Source organism: Eupeodes corollae, chromosome 2, assembly GCF_945859685.1.
Source record: "Eupeodes corollae chromosome 2, idEupCoro1.1, whole genome shotgun sequence".
NCBI classification, from domain to species: Eukaryota; Metazoa; Arthropoda; class Insecta; order Diptera; family Syrphidae; genus Eupeodes; species Eupeodes corollae.
In genome coordinates this window covers 118,882,385-118,901,931 of record NC_079148.1, presented here as the reverse complement: position 1 = coordinate 118,901,931, position 19,547 = coordinate 118,882,385, and the positions used below count along the sequence as shown (strand labels likewise).

The 19,547-nt window shown below is 34.7% G+C and overlaps 1 protein-coding gene across 2 annotated transcripts in view; it reads left to right on the top strand.

The window, feature by feature from the left end:
* LOC129947930 (EGFR adapter protein) overlaps positions 1 to 7,522 on the top strand; it is a 110,300-nt gene extending 102,778 nt beyond the window's left edge. For both annotated transcript variants that reach the window (XM_056058700.1, XM_056058699.1), the window contains exons 5-7: positions 6,180 to 6,453; positions 6,521 to 6,801; positions 6,876 to 7,522. In XM_056058700.1, the coding sequence (XP_055914675.1) occupies positions 6,180 to 6,453; positions 6,521 to 6,801; positions 6,876 to 7,067 (747 nt within the window). In that variant the 3' untranslated portion in view covers positions 7,068 to 7,522. The remainder of the gene's footprint in view (positions 1 to 6,179; positions 6,454 to 6,520; positions 6,802 to 6,875) is intronic.
* Positions 7,523 to 19,547: the final 12,025 nt, after the last annotated feature.

Genomic DNA, 19,547 nt, shown 5'->3' with positions numbered 1-19,547 from the left:
AGGACACACAAACAGACAGAACAGAACGGAATCGAAGGACCCACTTTTTTCGACTTTCCTACCATCGTAATGTCATGTATGTTTAAAAGCTCGAGTTCGAAATTTTTTACGAATTACGAATTTTTTAGGCGTATTTAAAAGCGTATTTCAGGATTTCAAAGGAAACTTTATATCAATTTGAAAATCTCTTATTCAAGGTTTCTCTTTAAGAACCTAAATATTTACTCTTTTTCTTAGAAACAAATTTTATGAAAATAATTTAAAGCATTACTAAAGTTTTTCCAAATTCTAAATTACGAATAAAAACTGTATAAGCTTTAGCTTTGGATCGTCAATTGGTCAAATTTTGATGAATTTGTGCGGCCTTATTGGAAAAAGACAATTCATATTATGTTCTCGGTCCATTCTTCATCTTCAGTAAAATAGCAAATGTACTCTAAGATCTGTTTAATAAAAGTTTTACGCACTTTCGTAACTTCAAACAACTTTTGGCCCAATGAGGAAGAAATCAAAGATATATTTGATTTATCAAACAAAAACAAAAAAATAACAACAAAATCATTAAAACAGTTCAAGATTTTCTATGACAAAATAAATAGCAAATTTCATAAATAACGAAACAAAAAAAAAGGCTGGGATGCAACCCACACTGATAACTTCCCATCCCGTCTATCAATTTGTCTTACTTAAAAGTTTGTCTACATGTACTCGTATCAATTTTTACTAAATTTGCGAACTATTTTTTGTAGATTTTATTTTTTATGAAAAAATGGACTGTTGGATTTTTATATAAAAATTACTGAATATTGAAAACAATATTTTTTGTAAAAATAAAATAAGTTTAAAGCCACTATTTGAAAAGCTATTTGAGCTGAAAGTAACATTTTACCAAGTTTTAGTATTGTTTTTTTTTAGAGTTTTAGTTTTTGTAAAAAAACTGTGAATTCGAATTTCTTCAAAATTTTATCGAATGTTGAAAACAATATTTCTTCTAAGAAAAAATTAGTTTGGAGCCAATATTTAAAATTTTTGAAGAGATATTTGAGTCGAAAATCATTTTTTACCATTTTTTGTTAATTTTTTTTCGGTTTTTAATTTTTGTAAAAAAAACTGTCAATTCGATTTTATTCAAACATTAACTAAATGTTGACAACAACATTTTTTGAAAGATAAAAGTAGTTAAAAGCCAATATCTACAATCTTTGGAAAGATATTTGAGTCGAAAAACAATTTTTACCAACTTTTATTAATTTTTTTTCGGTTTTTAATTTTTTGTAAAGAAACTATCAATTCGATTTTTTTCAAACTTTAAATGAATGTTAACAACAACATGTTTTGAATGATAAAAGTAAATTCAAGCCAATTTCTCAAAGTTTTGAAAAGATATTTGAGTCGAAAATCAATTTTTATTAACTTTTATTAATTTTTTCTTTAGGTTTTTATTTTTTGTAAAAAAATTATCAATTTGATTTTTCTCAACATTTTTCAGAATGTTTAAAACAATATTTCTTATAGGATAAAATAAGTTTGAAGCCTAAATTTCAAGTTTTTGAAAAGATATTTGCATCGATATTCAATTTTTACCAACTTTGAGTAATGTTTTTTTAGATTTTTATTTTTTATAAAAAAAACTGTCAATTAGATTTTTCTCAAAATTTTATCAAAAACATTATTCTTCGTTGCACAAAACTGTTTTGGAGATGAAATCATATTTCAGTCGTAAAATTTTGGAGTTGACACAAAAAAACCGTAATATTGATTTTTTTTTAAAATATAGCTGTTTGGTATAACGTTAAAATATATTATATAAAATATAATTCAAACCTCTAGCGATTTTGGTTCGTAGGATATTTAGGGTTAACCAAAATTTTCACCTTTTTTTCAAACTGCTATGGTAAAAAAACCACCCACGCACTTTTCTTGGGAGCCCTTTCTGCATCTTTCTGCCTTATTATCTGTATAACAAAATTAATTTGAAGTCGATATCTCTTCTGGTGCTTGAGCTATGGACGACGAAAAAAACGTCACGAACTTACGGACGTACGAACGTACGTACACACGCTTGCACATACATCTTTCTAAAAATCTTTTATTTCGACTCTAGGGACCTTGAAACGTCGAGAAATGTCAAAATTTTCAATTTGACAAATCGGACCCATTACAATAACATCCTATGGGAAGTTAATAACAAACATTTTTACACAGTTAAAAGCAAATAGCTAGTGTTTGGTTCGGTAACCCTTTTTTTAACCACAGCAGCACACCGGCGGCGGCGGCGGCGCTGCGGCGCACAGTGGGGAACCTTGTATGGGAGAGCGGACAAAACTCTATAAAATCTAAAGCAATGAACCGATTTTGATGAAATTTTGAGGAATGATAGCGAATAGCAAGGCAAATCTGACCAAAAAAATTCCGCCCATTTCCACGCCCACTAAAAGAGAAAATAGCTTTTTTATATTACAACCAATTATCTATAAGAAACATTTTCTGTTTAAAAAAAAATCCTTCTTCTGTGCGCCGCACAGTGAAATTTTCCACGTCACTCCATAAGTTCTCAATCGGTTTGGTTTTTTGTGCGGATAGCCATTACTTTACAGACTCTATCATATGTTTAGTATCGTTATCCTGTTGAAATGTCCACTTCAAGGGCATTTCCTCCTTAGAATACGGTAGAATTGTATCCCTTAGGATTTCCTTGTATCACACCATGCGAAGAAAAATATCCCCAAACAAAAATGCTACCCCTACCGTGCTTAACACTCTTTGTGGAATATTTAGGGTCACATTCCTGGTTTATTCCGCGTCGCACATATTTTTTACCATCTGACCCGAAGCGATTGAATTTGGACTCATCGGTCCATAAGATATTTCTCCACCAATTTGGATCTTTTGAAATATGCTCCCTTGCAAACTGCAACTCATCCAAACAATTTTTGTTCATGTAAACTATTTTTAACTGTAATATGGCAATATCAGTTCGAGGGGTGGTGTTTCTTGTCCGATTCTTATGAATTTTATTCGGAACACTCCCTTCCTCTTGGCAATGGTGGAGAGCATTTATTACCTTCTTCCTTGAACATTTTTATTTCAGCGCTACCTCGGAGTTTGTGTAACCTTTTTTCTTAAAATCAAGAACTCGTAGTTTTGAATTCTCCCTACGAAATAAAAAAAAAAGAGGGGTATTCATGACCCCTACGACCCCCCCCCCCCCTTTGGACCGTAAATGGTCCAATAGCTTAACCCAACCTTCAATGGGTCAGCTAAACATTTTATTGCATACTTACTATTTCAAATTTAAAATTGACACTGGCGTCATATAACGATGAGGATGTTTTGACAAAGACAGATTATCTAAACCCAGAACGGTTTTTGTTTACGGTGTTTCATAAATCACATATTCTGTTGTTAAAGAACTCCTTTACCCAACAAATTGTTGCTAACTCAGGCCTCTTTTATGAGCCATTTATGCTTATCTTTTATACTGAAAAAAGAGAAGACGTCGTCGTCGTCGCGTGCAAAATAAACTTTCTAACGTAAAATACCGGCGGAAGTGGCGCTGCCGCCTGAAAACATCCCCATACTGCAATTTTTTCTATATAAAGTTGTGTTTCTGTATCGCAAATTTAGGTCTTTTCGAATTCCAACGATCAAAAACCGTCCTTTAAGCTCCTAAGTTTGGCGTGAAAGGCTCAGGGCGCATACATGGATATAAGAAATAAATTTAAGATTCAAATATAAAATTATTGATTCCCTAGGAATGGTACTTAACTAGTTTTTACATCTCTAGCGTAATAAATTAAATTTTTATTTCAGCTGTGGGTAATGGCTTAAAATTTAGGGAACTATGCAAAGACAAAATGTAGGAAACATTTTTCATTGGTGATTTTGTAAACGTTAACGAATCTTAATTAATTTTTCGATGTAAGAAAAAGTATGAAGGCTAAATGAGGCTAGCTTGTAGTTCTGTTATAGTGGCCATAGTATGTATTTAGTTACCCATTTGGAAAGTACGTACTGAAATGTCTCCTTTGCATACCGATATCATAAACATTACATATGCAACACACCGTATAAATATGATATTTTCAAGTCACATGTCCAAATTTACATATAAGTTTTCATCCTATTTCTTGAAAGTCCTCATATGCCATGCAAACGTACATAAATTTCCTCATTTGCAATAATTTTCACAATAACTCAAACTGTCAACATTTCCATCTCACAAGCACAATTGCACATAAAATAAACAAATTCAAAATAAAAATGATAAATTTCGAAACGACAACGAAACGAAAATGTTGCTTGCGACCACAGAATATTCAATTAGCAAAAACCCAAAACTAAAGCAACGAAAACTAAAACTATAATGTCATGCACTTCCGCCATCATCCATATGTTCCATCAGAGCTCCTTTCTACCATATAAGCCATCATTGACAAGCAACTAACATACAAGGAAGGAGCCTTCCTGCTTCGTTGATGAGTTGGAGCTTGAAGGAACTAAAAACTCGACAGCACATGTTGAGCAAAATCGTTTTCGAAATCCTTTTTGATTGCAACTTAATTCGTTGAAGAATACTAGATCAAGAAATAAGAGACGGTTGGTGGTGAGGTGGATGGCGTCATGTTGTTGTCGTTGACGTCGTCGTCGTTAGTTTGGGTTGAATTCGAGGTTGTGGCTTCAATTTCATTTTGGGTATGAAAAATCCACATGTATACAACAGAAGGGTCAGAGGGTAGCTAATAAAGAGGAAGAAGGTTAAAAGTGGGCCACACGAGAATTTAAAAAAAAACATCAAACTTTTAATTCCTTTTTTTTGGAAAGTTGAAAGTTCCTTGGTTCTTCCTGCCATTTGATTTCGGATTTGTATTCCTTTCTTTTTCTATCCTTGAAGTCCGGTTGTATGAATGTGCACATCAGCTGCGAAAAGGACACGAGAGAATGTTTTATCGCGATTTGGAAACAATCCAACCCGATTACCACACTTTTGAGGCAAGAACTTCGAGAACGGTGAACGACAGATCTAATCTAAGTAAAAAGTTCATTAAAATATAATTAGACTCAATGGTTTTGCGGTTGAATCTATTATAGATACCTTTGTAAGTACTAACTGCTATAAAATTCCTGGCAAGGCTCCTGGTTTACTGTTATTGAAAGTTTTATTTTTTAATCTTCTTTATTTCACGAATAATTATGGAGATGGATTGAATTTTTTAGGGCAGTATCTCATCCGGTGGATGGTCTAATTTTTTGATTTATCGAACTTCGAAGTGATTTATGTTAATTATTTTAGTATCTTAAAACAATCGAAAACATCTTAAACTTGTTGTACATGAAAGATGTAATTTGTTGAGGATACCAGTTCGAATAGATTCTTTTTCAGAGACTTTATTTTCATGGAATTTATTGGTAACTTTAAAGAACAAAGAAATTTACCTATCAAAATGTTGCAGCAACTTGTTGCTAAGTTTTCAATTTTTAGTTGAATAAGGCGGTTTATACATAATTGCTGAGAGTAAAATACACATTGTTAACTATCAAAAACATATAACTTTAATTAAAAACAAATACTGCTTTTTAAGAACTTTGTTTCTCGCAACTTTGTAAGACCTCATTGCATTTTCTTTGCAACACATTTTATTTAACTTTTACAAAAACGAAAAATCTGTACTAAAACTTTTGCCCTTAAAGGATAACGAGGTACAAAAGAAAGATACCACATTTTATACCAGTTTTTTGAAAGGAAGAAACTGTTAAGACATATGTAAATCCAAAGAAAATCAGACACAAATTTTGACAACATGTTGTTAGGAGCTCGAAACAAAGATGCACAAAGTTACTGGCCTATATAATTTTGTGTTGGGGAAAATAAAAAATGACTGATTTTGTTGACTTATTTGAAAGGGAAAAGTTAAATATTTGAACAAAAATTCATGAGACCAAGGACTTAAATTTTTGAAGACATGTTGCCTTTTATTTAAGGATATTTTCTAAATAATGTTTTGTACCGGGACTTTTACTAAAAAATATATCTCAGAACCCCAATTTCAGTAATATTACAAGATGTGAAGAACACATTTTCTTACACCAACTATCTTAAAAAAAATATGTATGTTTAAATACGAATAAATGTTGCAAAATAATTTTATTGACAACTTATTGAATTTAAATTTTCGCAGGTAAAACGCCTTACTATGGGTCTCCTGCGGAACACAGAAGACAGTCGACCACTGGTGCACACAACATCATCCTCCCTTAACTCAGGTTCATCTCAAACCATCTCCGATGGTTATGTGAATGAAGGCATCTGCGAACCAGACAAATTAATTTCCGCCAAGTTTGGTGACTCCTGTCGACAATCGCTAACGGCGATTCCATCGCTCGAGTCCCATCGCCTGCAGGATAATAACGAATTTAGTTTTAAAAAGAAATACCTTCGGGAGACAAGCAGTGGTAAGTTCGTTAAATTTTTCGTAATTTATCATATCAGTTATCACCCTACAATATTTTTTTTTTGTAGCAAATTCAAGCCCAAAGATGTTCGCTCCAACAGCACCTCTGCGGATAGATAGTCTTAGCCTCTCCGAACAAACCGAATTAAAAGGTGCTGCCTGGTTTCAGGCTGGCATTCCCCGTGAAATATCCCTTGAAGTGCTATCGCGCCAAAATCCCGGTGCATTTCTGGTACGACAGAGCAGTACGAAACCTGGATGCTTTGCATTGTCATTGCGTGTCCCACCTCCAGCACCAAAGGTAGCCCATTACTTGATCCTGCGAACACCACGAGGCTATAAAATCAAAGTAAGTCAACCGTTTGTATATAATTTTAAATGCGCCAAATTAATATGAAACCGTTTTTGTGTTCTGTCCACCAGGGATTCACAAAGGAGTTCTCCTCGTTGCGGGCCCTAATTACACACCACTCTGTGATGCCAGAACTTCTGCCTGTTCCGTTGTCTCTGCCTCGGCCGAATACGATGTTGCCGCCGCGACGCGAAATGGAAGACTTCGATACATACGGATCACTGAACGACTTCCGGAAAATGATGTCTGACCTGAATGTATGACTTTTAAAATCGGATACCAGTCCTGCCAGATGACCCCCGGCGGTGGCGGCGGCGGTACATGCCAACCATAGAAACGGCGATGGTCATGGTGGTGGTGGTGCTGACGATGATGAGTCCTTGAACCCTACAGAAATGGATGCAACCACCACCACCGCTACCACAAATGCCATTACCACCGCTGCCATCGCCGACGCCGATGATAGACTCATTAACATCTCCGTCGACGATTGCATTGATTCCGACAAAAGCCAGACTACCGTAGTTCGAGTTGGAAGCGATGGTGGTGGCAGAGGATTTGGCTCCATGACTACGGATTCGGAGGGGACCACCACCACCGCCACTGGTTGCAGCAGTAGTAGCAGCTGCAGCGATAGTAGTACGAGTAGTAGTAGCAGTAGTAGTAACGGTGGCGATAGTACAACCAACGTGCAAGCCCTGAATGGCGATGCATGAATTGATATAATGTGCACAAAGTACATAATTAATAGGGTAGCCAGCCGGGTTTGGGGTTGTGTGTTGGGACGAGGGTTAATTTTGCCTCGGATTCAACACCACACCAAAACACAAACTAATTTTCATTGACTCTGGTTTAAGGTTGATGATTGGTTGCAGGAGGAGGGGAGGGTGTTTGAGTGGTGTCTGCGTTTTGCTGCCGGAATAATATATCTAGAGATGAGATGAGATGACTTCCAGACACGACACACGCGGGAAGGATATGCTGCATGCATTTTGTTTCGACGTCAAATTTGTGTATGTAAGGCAGGTTTAAAAAGGGTATTGGTGGGTCTAGACATTGAAGGTAGACAACCCAGACAGAGACAGACAGACAACTTGATGTGCTTTGTTTGTAAAATAAAATATATAGTATATATTAATAATGTGGACGCTTTATCTGTTGATTTGTAACTGTGCATATAGAAATATAGATTCATACATTTAGATAATAATATATCTATAGATACTCTTATATAGTAAAAAATATAGTTAGGGTAGATAGGGTACTACAGTAGAGCTATAGTTAGCTTCAAAGGTACATATTTCAAAAATAATAATTATAAAATAGACACGTGATCTGCTGTGTTAATGTGTATACGTATTTATAAAAATATAGTATTTTAAATATGGTTTAGAGATTTAATATTATATAGGAACTCTTAAATGTCTATTTAAATAAATGAGTTTAATAATTGTCTATGTTTAGGGTATATTTTATACATTGAATTCGTTTTTCCATACATAAACATGTTTGTTGTTTATTAAAAAAAGAATTGGCGGGACCATTTGCATATAAATGTAAATTTTACAGCAGTATACTTACCTATACTAATTTATTCGGCATTATTGTTCATTCGAAAGTAAAATTAAATTTTAGATACAATCGTTCAGCAGAGTAATAAACGTCAGCAATTTCCTTTTTAAATTAGAAAGTTTTCATTTTTGCTGTCAAAATACAAGATAGTCCGCATGTTTCTGAACACACCTGATGTCAGTTTTATAAGACAACTTTTAATGGTGGACACAAGTGACTTAGACGATTTGACTATTTCTTATGTTTTATTTTCAATTCATCAAGAGTCTTTTCTAAATTTTTAACATGAGAAACAAAAATTCCATAACATACATTGAACAATTCAAACGTGTCAAAATGCGGATTCCAACACATTAAGCCTAGAAAACAAAATAAGAAAACTGTATTTCAACTCTACAATGATCGCGTTCAGCGATCAATTCAAAGTTATCTTGGGAAGTTTGTACTGTTGTTATCACATAGGCGCCAGTTAAAGCTTTCATTGAAATTGATCCAGAAAAATGTTTAAATCGATATTTGACGGTTTTTCCCTTCGATTAGAAATGATAATATCACAAAGTGAATTTTTTTGGGAAAAAATTGTAGCTACGCATTTATTTTCCTCTAAAAATTTATTTTTCTATTTTTCAGACGGAAATTCATTTTCTTGAACAGCTGATACTTTTATGTTCAAAAGTGACACGAATTGTTCCACTGATTTGGGTTCCCGAAATTTTTCGTCTATGATTTCGTCATGTCATTTTTGTATGAGAATTTTCGTTTCGCATCAGCAGCGTACTACCTGATTTGGGTTCCCGTTTTACATAATTCCAATGACAAATTTCTGTCAGCAAAAATTTCGGTGGAATTCAATCAGGACATTTTTTTCAATGACAGAAATTTTTAAGGATAGCTTTATAAAACCTGTCAAAAAAATTCCAATTTTTGTTTTCAATGATAAAACCAATGAAAGCTATAACTGGCGCCATACAGCCATTGAACAGATCTCTTTTTGCCAAAAATAAATCCCAAACAATTTGAGAATAGCCCTTCTGATTGCTCAATGAACGCAGCTTGTATTATTCTTAACCAATTAATGCAATGCAATGAGTTTGTTGTGCAAACAGTCAAATCTGTTTCATTCTAATCCGATTTAAATTTTTGACACTATACAAATTTCAGTACATACGAGTATTACTTTGAATCCATCAGCTATTCATTTTTCGGAAATTGTTGCTGAACAAAAAAAATTGTGGAGACTTTTGTATGACTGTTTGGTATCTTGGACTTCTATGTCAAACGTCAAAGTTTTTCTCGTCAACAGATCTCTACACCACTGTTCTTTTCTAACACTAGTACAATTTACAGCACGTTCCGTTTAAAGCCTAGTACGCAGCTGAAGTGGAACGAATTTTTTCGGCGATCTCCAAGTGTAGAAAAAAATGAAAACGAAAACGACGGCAGAAAAATATTTGTGGATAGTTCTGTCAGCTGTCAAAAATAATTGACAAGTTCTGACAGTCAGCTGCTGGTAAACAAAAGTAGAAAAGAATTATATTTATTAACATTTTGTTGAGCAGTTAGTACATAGTTTTTTATTTCTGCAGCTATATTACGACTGAATTATTTTTGTGAAGCTCCAACTTCCAAATAGCTTCACTGGTTTCGACCAACGAAGCCAGTTTCTTTTTTTTTCCTCCGAAGAGAAATCAATTTGTTTTTTCTTCGGTTTATTTTTTGGAAGTTGAAGTTCACTGATCGTCTTCATCACTTCTTGCACATCACCAATAACATCTTCAACATCCTGAGTTTCCGATTCAGAAATGTATTGTTGGAACACATAAATTTTAATTTTAAATCAAATATAAATTAAAGTCAAAACACCGAAAGTAAACAATTTTTTTTACAATAAAAAAATTAAACGTCAAAATTTCGCAAGAAATTAATATGCCTAGCAATTAAATTGAGAACGAAAAGAGTGGAGAATTGTACTAAGAAGTCTAGTACAGCTATTCACTAAAATGATGCATTTCGTCATTCAGCAGCGTACTGAAAAACGAAAAGCACAGCGAAATTTTTCGTCTATGATTTCGTCATGTCATTTTTGTATGAGAATTTTCGTTTCGCATCAGCAGCGTACTAGGCTTAAGAGCTTCGAAATCATATGGGAAGCATAACTTAAATATTTTAATTTTGATTTGTGATCCAGAAAAAGAAGCGAAACAGTGCGATACAGCAAATATTTTTTTTTTTATGTTCGTCAGAGCGATTTTGCAAATTCGTAGACTCGTCTATTAAACTAAACGATTTTGAATTTGCTGATAGCAGAAACTAAGAAATTCTACAGATAAATTTTCCTGATGTTTTAAGTTTAAAAAGCAAATGGCACCTATGCCACTTTCAAACTTCTCACTCAAGCAACTTAAGTTTGTTAACTAATGGTTGCATTTACTTTTTTGTAAGTTGCTCACAACTCTAGGAAACTTTATCGAAAATGAAAATATGGTATTTCCGTTTGTCACGGCCAATAAATATTTCACAATGGCAGATAAATTTTCCTGATGTTTCAAGTTTTAAAAGCAAATGGCACCTATGCCACTTTCAAACTTCTCACTCAAGCAAAAGATTAAATGAAATTGTTAAGTAATGGTTGCATTTACTTTTTTGTAAGTTGCTCACAACTCTAAGAAACTTTATTAAAAATGAAAATATTGTCCGTTTGTCATGACCAATAAATATGTCAAAATGATTTTTTACCTTTTAGTATCTGACTTTATTTTGCTGCACGATTTGAAGCACTAAAATAAAAAAAAAATCCAAAAAGTTGGTCTATGATGATGGGAGATTGTAGCACCTTTGAGGTGCTTTTAGTTTCTCAGTAAATGCCAGACCTTAAAAACTCCCAAATTTCTACCAATTTAAGGAACCTACAATTTAATTAAACAGTATTATTAAAAAACCCATGGTCAGGCGTTCCGAAGTTTTAAATTGTCATATGCCGTTTTTTAAGACAAAAGTTTTTCAAATCTTCTTCTTACAAATATAATTATTTTATTTTATTTTGTATTTCAAAGTCTTAATGAGGGTAATCAGATTCGTACATATAAATATTAAAGCAGACATTTATATTAAAACAATTAAACCGATTACAGAAGCCGGCGAGAATACAGGGAGGTTACTGGTTAGTCAAATGTTAATTTTGACGTTTCTACCATAGGGTAAGTTCAGGCGGCATAAGGGACTTGAAAGTAACGCAAGTTTCTAGTATCTGATCTGCTGCCAAAAAATTGCCTTCCAATTAAGGCAACTTTATTGGAAAGTTGACTGGAAAGTTAGTCAAGAAAAATCTCCCTAACTATCAAGTCAAGTGAACTTATGTCACAATGACAATTGATTATGTTTTTCAATTCAACTGAGAGCTGAACTTTATTACTCCATGAATTATTTATTTTTTGCACAACTTCATTTAATCTTTTTTGTAAAAGGGTTCTTTGTCAAATTGAGAGACAAATAAGTAATATTTCGCTACAATACAAAATACAAATCGTAATGGATTTGTAGCTTGCTTTTTGATAGTTTGTGTACAATGAACTGAAGGTAGAGGTTAGTGAAGTAAAGTTCCAAGTTTGAAGGTTATGACAGTTGAAAAACTAACTAGACTGCAAATGAAGTCCTTAATTATCTAAACCTGCTCATAGTAAAATTGAGGACAAAATCACACCAAATCGAACAGCAAGTCATGCTTCGTATTCTTTTATAGTTATCTAGAAACAGTGAAGAAGACTACCATAATCTCAAGGTTCCAAAAACTGATGAATGAGTTTCTGAGCGATTTGGATTGTTTTTTGACATTGTAACTATTATAAGAATGTCAAAATTGTCATTTAAAGCCCTCCTCATCCACCTTTTTGGATTCCGTAATCGGTGTAATGTAATGATTCAGAATTGATTGAGCCATTTTGGGCAGCTTCGTTTCCTCCTATCTACTTGCTCCTTCGCACAATAGTTCTAGCTCCATTGAATAATTACGAGCGTTTTCATGACGTGAAAGCCATCATCGTTATCATTTTGTACTCTTTTAATTTATTTGTAACATTTTTCGTAAATAATTATTATAAATATTATTATATATACTTAACAGCTCAAAACAAATAAAACATTTTATAGAATCTATGTTTTTTTTTTTGTTAAACAATAAATGAAATATGTACATTAAAGTAATTTAATCGAAAAAAATATATACATACACAGATAGAATCTAAACAAATTAAATTCAATTAAAAACTATATTGACTGAAGTATTAAATTTAAATCCAAACAAAAAATAATGTGTTTTCTCCTGTGTGACAAACAAATAATAATAAAAAAATTAAAATAAACAAAAGTTATACGAAACAAATTAAAACAAACAACAAAAACAATAAATAAAAGTATTTTATGATAAAAGTTGTAATTTTTTATAAATGTTTATATACAAAAAAAAAAAAAACAAATATGTAATATTTTATTAAATACAAAAATATATACTTATACATTTTAAGAAAAACAAAAACAAAAAACAAGTCAGTTAAAAAGATTAAAATTATGTACTTAAATGTTGTTTAATTTTTCTATTTGTTAAATTTAAAATAAACAAAATAAAAAAATAATGTATATGTGAATGCAAAGTGTTAAATATTGTCTTAAATTATAAAATAAACTTATATACACAAATAATTATACTATTTGAATATGTTTAGGAAAAATTATTATTAAATAAAAGTAAAAAAAACTACAAATATTTATTTGACAAACAAATATACATAATAAAATAGTATTAAATAATGAATAATTATATAATAATTCTATAATGAAATTAAAAACGACAAAACAAAAAAATATTATAACTTATTATTAAAATTTGTAAATATTTTAATAAAAATAAAAAATTGAAAGAAGTAGTGTTTTTTTTTGAATGAACAAACCCTTAAAGGGACATTATTATATCAAGGACACGGTGCAAGCATTTTCAAAAGAAAATAGTCATTTAACATAAGCATAGTAAGGTAAGAGAACGAATCTCTGTAAGTACCTAACAGTAAGACCGAAGTTGGGACCAAAAATATACTGATAAGCGTTTCTAGAGGCACGTAAATTCCGCTTTAGGTTCAATAGGCAATGCTGAATTTGTATAGGCATTAAATTGTAGAAGAATTTGTGTTCCCTGATTAACAATTCAGCTTCATACAAGCTATAACTTAACACTGATTTGTTGTATGTTCTTGTTATCAGTTTTCAGCATTAATTCATGTGGGCACTAAGGCCCACATAAAAGCTCTTTAATGCACAAGAACTAACAATTTTGATTTTATAGACTTAAAATTAAAAGAATCGAATAATTCGGACTCAAAAAGGGAAAAAGTAAAGGGTATGTTTCAGATTGGATTTGGAAATGTTAAAGTCGATGACTAGCATTAGCAGTGACGAAGAATTCTGGACATTGGTTCAAAGTGCAGTTAGAGGCTTTGACAGAGAATGCCTACATTTGTATAGAACAACTGATTTGACGCCATCAGAACCAGGGCTAAAGTTTTTCTTTGAGGCTTACTATTTTGGCAAGTACCATTTTTTCAGTTATTGTAAAAGATGAAAGAGAGGTTTGAGTGCCACCATCTAAAGTAGTGTGGATGAGGATCATGAAGATGTTCAGTATATGATTTGCTTAAGTATTAAGCAAATAGATTTGATATGGTTTTTGGATCTGAGAAAGTTACTAACTTATTTAAGATGGCGCTAGAGTCCTGTGTCAACTAGGGCCTCATCCAACAAACTTCTCCATCTAGCTCGGTCCCTAGCTAGATGTCTCCAGTTTCGCGCTCTAAGTTGGGTGATCCGCGGTCTTCGTCTACTGCGCTGTCCTGTGGGTGTGGATTCGAAGACTTTCCGGGCCGGAGCATTGGTTTCCATGCGCTCTACGTGACCCAGCCATCTTAGTCGTTGGACTTTTACCCTTCTGGCTAAGTCTACGTCGCTGTACAGCCCGTACAGCTAGTCGTTCCATCTTCTCCTCCACTCCCCTTTGATGCGTACAGGACCGTAGATCACACGAAAAACTTTTCTCTCGAACCGACAAAAGGTGCTTTCATCCGCTTTTGTCATAGTCCATGCTTCTGCACCGTATAGCAGGACGGGGATGATAAGGGTCTTTTATAGCGACACTTTGATCCCTCGAGAGAGGACTTTACCACTCAATTGCTTTCGTAGTCCAAAGAAACAGCGGTTAGCAAGATTTATTTTGCGTTTGATCTCAGCGCTGGTGTTGTTTTCTGCGTTTACAGCGAAGCATAGGTAGACGAAGTCCTTGACTACCTCAAAGTTACGTCTGTCGATGTCTTAAACCTTTTTTGACATTGAAAGGTTCCGTTAAGTTGTTTCCAACCTTTATGAAGCAGCGTGAATTCTCCATGGTCATCCTGCACAAACGGATGAGTTTGGCAGGGATGCCAAAACTAGACATGGCTCTATACAGCTCGTCCCTGTAGATGCTGTCATATGCGGCCTTGAAATCGATGAAAAGATGGTGGGCGTCGATTTGGTGTTCTTGAGTTTTTTCCAGGATCTGCCGTAATGTGAATATTTGATCAACTGTGGACTTTCCTGGTCTATAACCACACTGATAAGGACCTATCAGGTTGTTGACGATGGACTTTAGACGCTCACATATTACGTTTGCATAGGCGATGTTAAGTAGACTGATTCCTCTATAATTGGTGCAGTTTAGAGGGTCTCCTTTATTCACGATCGGGCAAACAATACTGAGGTTCCATTCATCGACCATGCTTTCTTCCGACCATATCTTACAGATAAGTTGGTGCATACTCCTAACCAATTTATCTCTAGCTGCTTTAAAGAGCTCGGCATTCAAGGCAGCCGCTTGTTGGCTTTCGTCGTCTATGTTGAATTGATCATCCTGACTAAGAGCAGAATTCGGTTCGTCGTCGCCGTTATACAGTCTGCAGAAGTGGTCCTTCCATATCCTCAGCATTGACTGTGGTTCCACTATGATGTTTCCACTTTCGTCTTTGCAGCCTTCGGTTCTAGGTTTATGTACCTGTGAACTGTTTCAACTGTTCATAAAACATTCAAACTTCATTCCTGCTGTTAAACCTCAAGTATCAACATCTTCGACCGCACGCTTCTCATGCCCTCTCTTTTTCCTTCTGAGAAGTATGTGTTCCTCTCGCCTCTTCTGCTCATAGAGTCATAAGCTTGAGCAGCTCTCGTCCTTTTATGCAGCGCCACTTTGCGTGCCTGTTGTTTGGCTGCATTTGCCTGCGGACATTCCTCATCAAACCAGGGGTTCCTTGTTGGTGTCTGCTTGAAACCCAGCACATCAGAGGCGGCTTTTCTGATTGCATCTTGGCAATGTTGATACTGGTTTTCAATACGTTGCGTTGGCGGCAGAGAACTTCGAGAGAGGTTACTTGTAACTCGGTCGGAAAAGTTTTTGGCGATCTCTGGCGATTGTAGCCGTTCTACGTTGTACCTTTTCCCAGCTCATCCCTCTTTTGCCATGGGTCTGGAAATCCGAAGTGCTACCTTGGCTACAACGAGGTAATGGTCCGAGTCGATGTTAGCTCCTCGGAAAGTTCGTACATCCATGATGTTGAAAGCGTGTCTGGCGTCATTCGCAATATGGTCAATCTGGTTGACGGTAGATTGATCTGGAGAAGTCCAAGTTCCTTTGAAGTGTAAAAAACGCGTACTGGCTACCATGACGTTTCGCCCCGCAGCAAAAGCTATGAGCCTAAACCGTCGTCTTTCTCTTCTGAGGGGCGTGCGCACATACCAGGCTGATGTTGCCGAATTAAGCCTTGATGCGTATGGTCATAAGGCGCTCATTAATGCACCTATACCTCAAGACTTCTTACCTTAGTCTGGCTCCAATGACAAAGCCGCATCCAAATAAGCGCTGATGGTTTTTGTGGTAGCAGTCACCATACTAAATATCGCAGTTTTTCATCCTCTTTTTGCCCGGCCCATCAAATCGTATTTCCTGGATGGCCTCCTCTAATTCTTCGGCCGCACGTGGTCTGTTAAGGGACCTAACATACCACGTGCATATCCGAAGTTCATTGTCCTTAATTCGTTTGCGTTGGTTGTCAACAGTAAATCCGTCCGTATCCATCCGAGGCTTATTGGTGCTTCGCAACAATGAGACTTTTATGTGGCCAGGAAGTCACCCTGACGGCACAACCCCAACCCTGGAGGGCCAGATTCTAAGTATAACTCCAAGGACGGGGAGCCGGATTAAACCACTCCTTATAGACCTGGGCTCCGAATAAGTCGTAGAAGCCTTTTAAGGTGTTCACTAAGTAGTTCAACCTTACTGGAACTGTAGACGCCACCGTTGATTCCATATCGGGAAATCCTCCGCTGACGTCATGATAAGGAAAGGTGCCTAAGTGGAAACACCTCAACCCCCCTCTCTCATTTTCTGCCCCCAACAACTTTCCACTGGGGTTGGAACCCAATCTCCAGTTGAGGTACTAGGCACCCAATGTTCACCGCTGAGAGGTGAGACTAGGAGTTTATAGACAGAGGTGGGTTTTGGGAAAAACCTGTGGACGCTTGTGTCCTCTTGAATGCACATGTCTACCATTTGAACATCTGAGATGATTATGTTGGAGAAACTCATTGAAAGTGGAAACCCATCAGATTTTCGTTTGACATTTATAAACTTGAAAAATGTCCTTGCATCAGAAAGAAGGAAGAAGAATTTTCCATTTGGTTAAGGTATTGGTTATAAAGGGATTTCCTTAATTCAGAAAAAGAATTATAGGCGAGAAGATAATTGTTGTAATCGGTATCAGATTTAGACTGTATAACGATCTTCCACAACTTGTTGTATTTCTTAGGCTACGGAGCTCTCTGTTGTACCAAGGGGGAGCAGAGGTGAAATCATTTTTTCGAGAGAACGGTACTGATTCTTCAATACAGTATGAAAAAATCAAATAAAAACAATTTGTAAGGGACTCTACTATTAAGTGGAGGGAACTTAATTCAAAGTTGGCTGAGCTAAGAAGATTGTTGAATTTGGAGGAATCAGATCGAAAATCATAACAGTTATTCTCCATTTCGAAAAAATTGTTTTCAAATTCAATGGGGAAGGTTGAAAAATACCATAATCAGACAGACGTGAGACGATTAATAAACAGCGATTCAGATTCTGAGGAGATGTTAGTTGGAAAGAAGGATGTGTGATCATTTGAGGTGGACCAATTGAGATGGGGAAGATTAAAGCCCGTTCTTGTTGACGATGATCAATTCATTAAGTTGTACTTGTTCAAGCAGATAATCAATGGTATTAACAACAGCTTGGTATGCTTTAATTTGTTGGGCTGGTCGAATATAACAACAAACATCTCATGTTGTGGATCTTCAACATTTTCGTTGAATGGCAGTGTTGTGAATCTAAAAGTATTTGAATATCAAATTATGAGGGTGCTGTTGACAGTAGAGTAAGTTAATGGAAAAGAATTTTCAAAACAGATAAATAAAAATGAGAAAAATTGTCGGAGACAGGACAGAGCCCTGAGGCACACCCACCATTTATTTTGAGGCTATCAAATTTCAATCCATTCAACACGACTTCCTTTTAAGGATTCATCGAATTTTGTTTTTCTTTAATCTTGTACAATTTCAAATTCCTAAAACAGGCAGATAAAACATTTCAATTTTAAAGAGAAATTTCATTACTTAAAATGTAAATAAAAACGAAACGAACGACGATTATTATTTTCAAAAAGAATCGTTTCATTATTACGACTTCCTGTTTATGCATATTGTTGGTTTTGGAAAAGTTTCTACCTTCGCACAGGAATCAGAGAGAAAATAAGGATTCACCATCATCAGCAGCAGCAATAATTTAATTTTCCACCGTCATTAAATTTATAACCATCACCATCACCACAACCACCGCCAACATCACAATTTCATATCTATAGGTATCTACCTATGCCTACTAATATCCTGGCCAATTATTTCGTCATTATTATTACGCTTAAAGGATTTTTTATTAAAATTACAAAAATTCAATACAAGCCAAAACATTTTGAAGCCATCAACGCACAATATTCCAGTGGATTTAACAAAATCTGAACTGAAAATCCTTTGGCAATCACAATTTCAATCCCAATTCCCAATGAATCGTTAGCGTTTTCGTTAAAATTGAAATAATAATCACTTTTGGAACTCTTGCCTTCGTTATTCGCATAATTCCATTTGGGTTTTGGTGAAAATCAATTTTAAAACCAATCCTTCATCATCGAAAGGGCTACACGTTACAGGACCGAGCCAAATAACGATGATGATGGTTTTGCAACAATTCGTCCATGAAATAATTTTCGTTGTGTTTTAACGCCTTTCTTTTTGTTCCATTTTTATATTTTAAATAATATGATGAAATGCATCGGGATATTATGGATTATGGGCTTATACGAGTTACCTAGCTGTATAGAGAAGAGGTTTACTTTTTAAAGTTCACGAAGGGTATACAAAATGAATTACATATTTAAAAATTGAGGTAGTTTAATGGCAAACAATAGTTTCTAATGGTTGGAGATAATAAAATCATCATAATTGTTCATATCGAAGGGAGAGGATTGTCACTTTCGAATGTAGTATTCAGTTGAAAAGGTTGTCACGAATCTTATCACATACTGTCCAAAAAATGTTACCAAGTTTTAGTATTAGGTTTTTAAATTCGATTTTTCTCAAAATTTTACCAGATGTTAAAAAAGATATTTTTCGTTGCACAAAATTGTTTTGGAGATGAAATCATTTTGTATTATTAAAATTTTCGAGGTGGCAAATTTTTTTTCGGTTTTCTTGCTTTATAAAAAACCCGTTTATTGCATTTTTTCAAAAAATATGCTTTTAATGTATCACGTTACAATGTTTTATATACAATTTAATTCAAGTCTTTAGCGTTTTCGGTTCGTAAGATATTTAGGGTTTACCTTTTTTTAAACTGCTATGGTAAAAAACCACCGACGAAATTTTCTTGAGAGCCCTTTCTACATATCTCTGCATTATTATCTGTATAACAAATGTCTTCCTTTTTTTATAACAAACACACACTCAAGGGGTTATTGTTACCCTTATTATGCAAAGGCACAGTGTGAGCACTAGACAGAGGAAAGAAGGTTAAA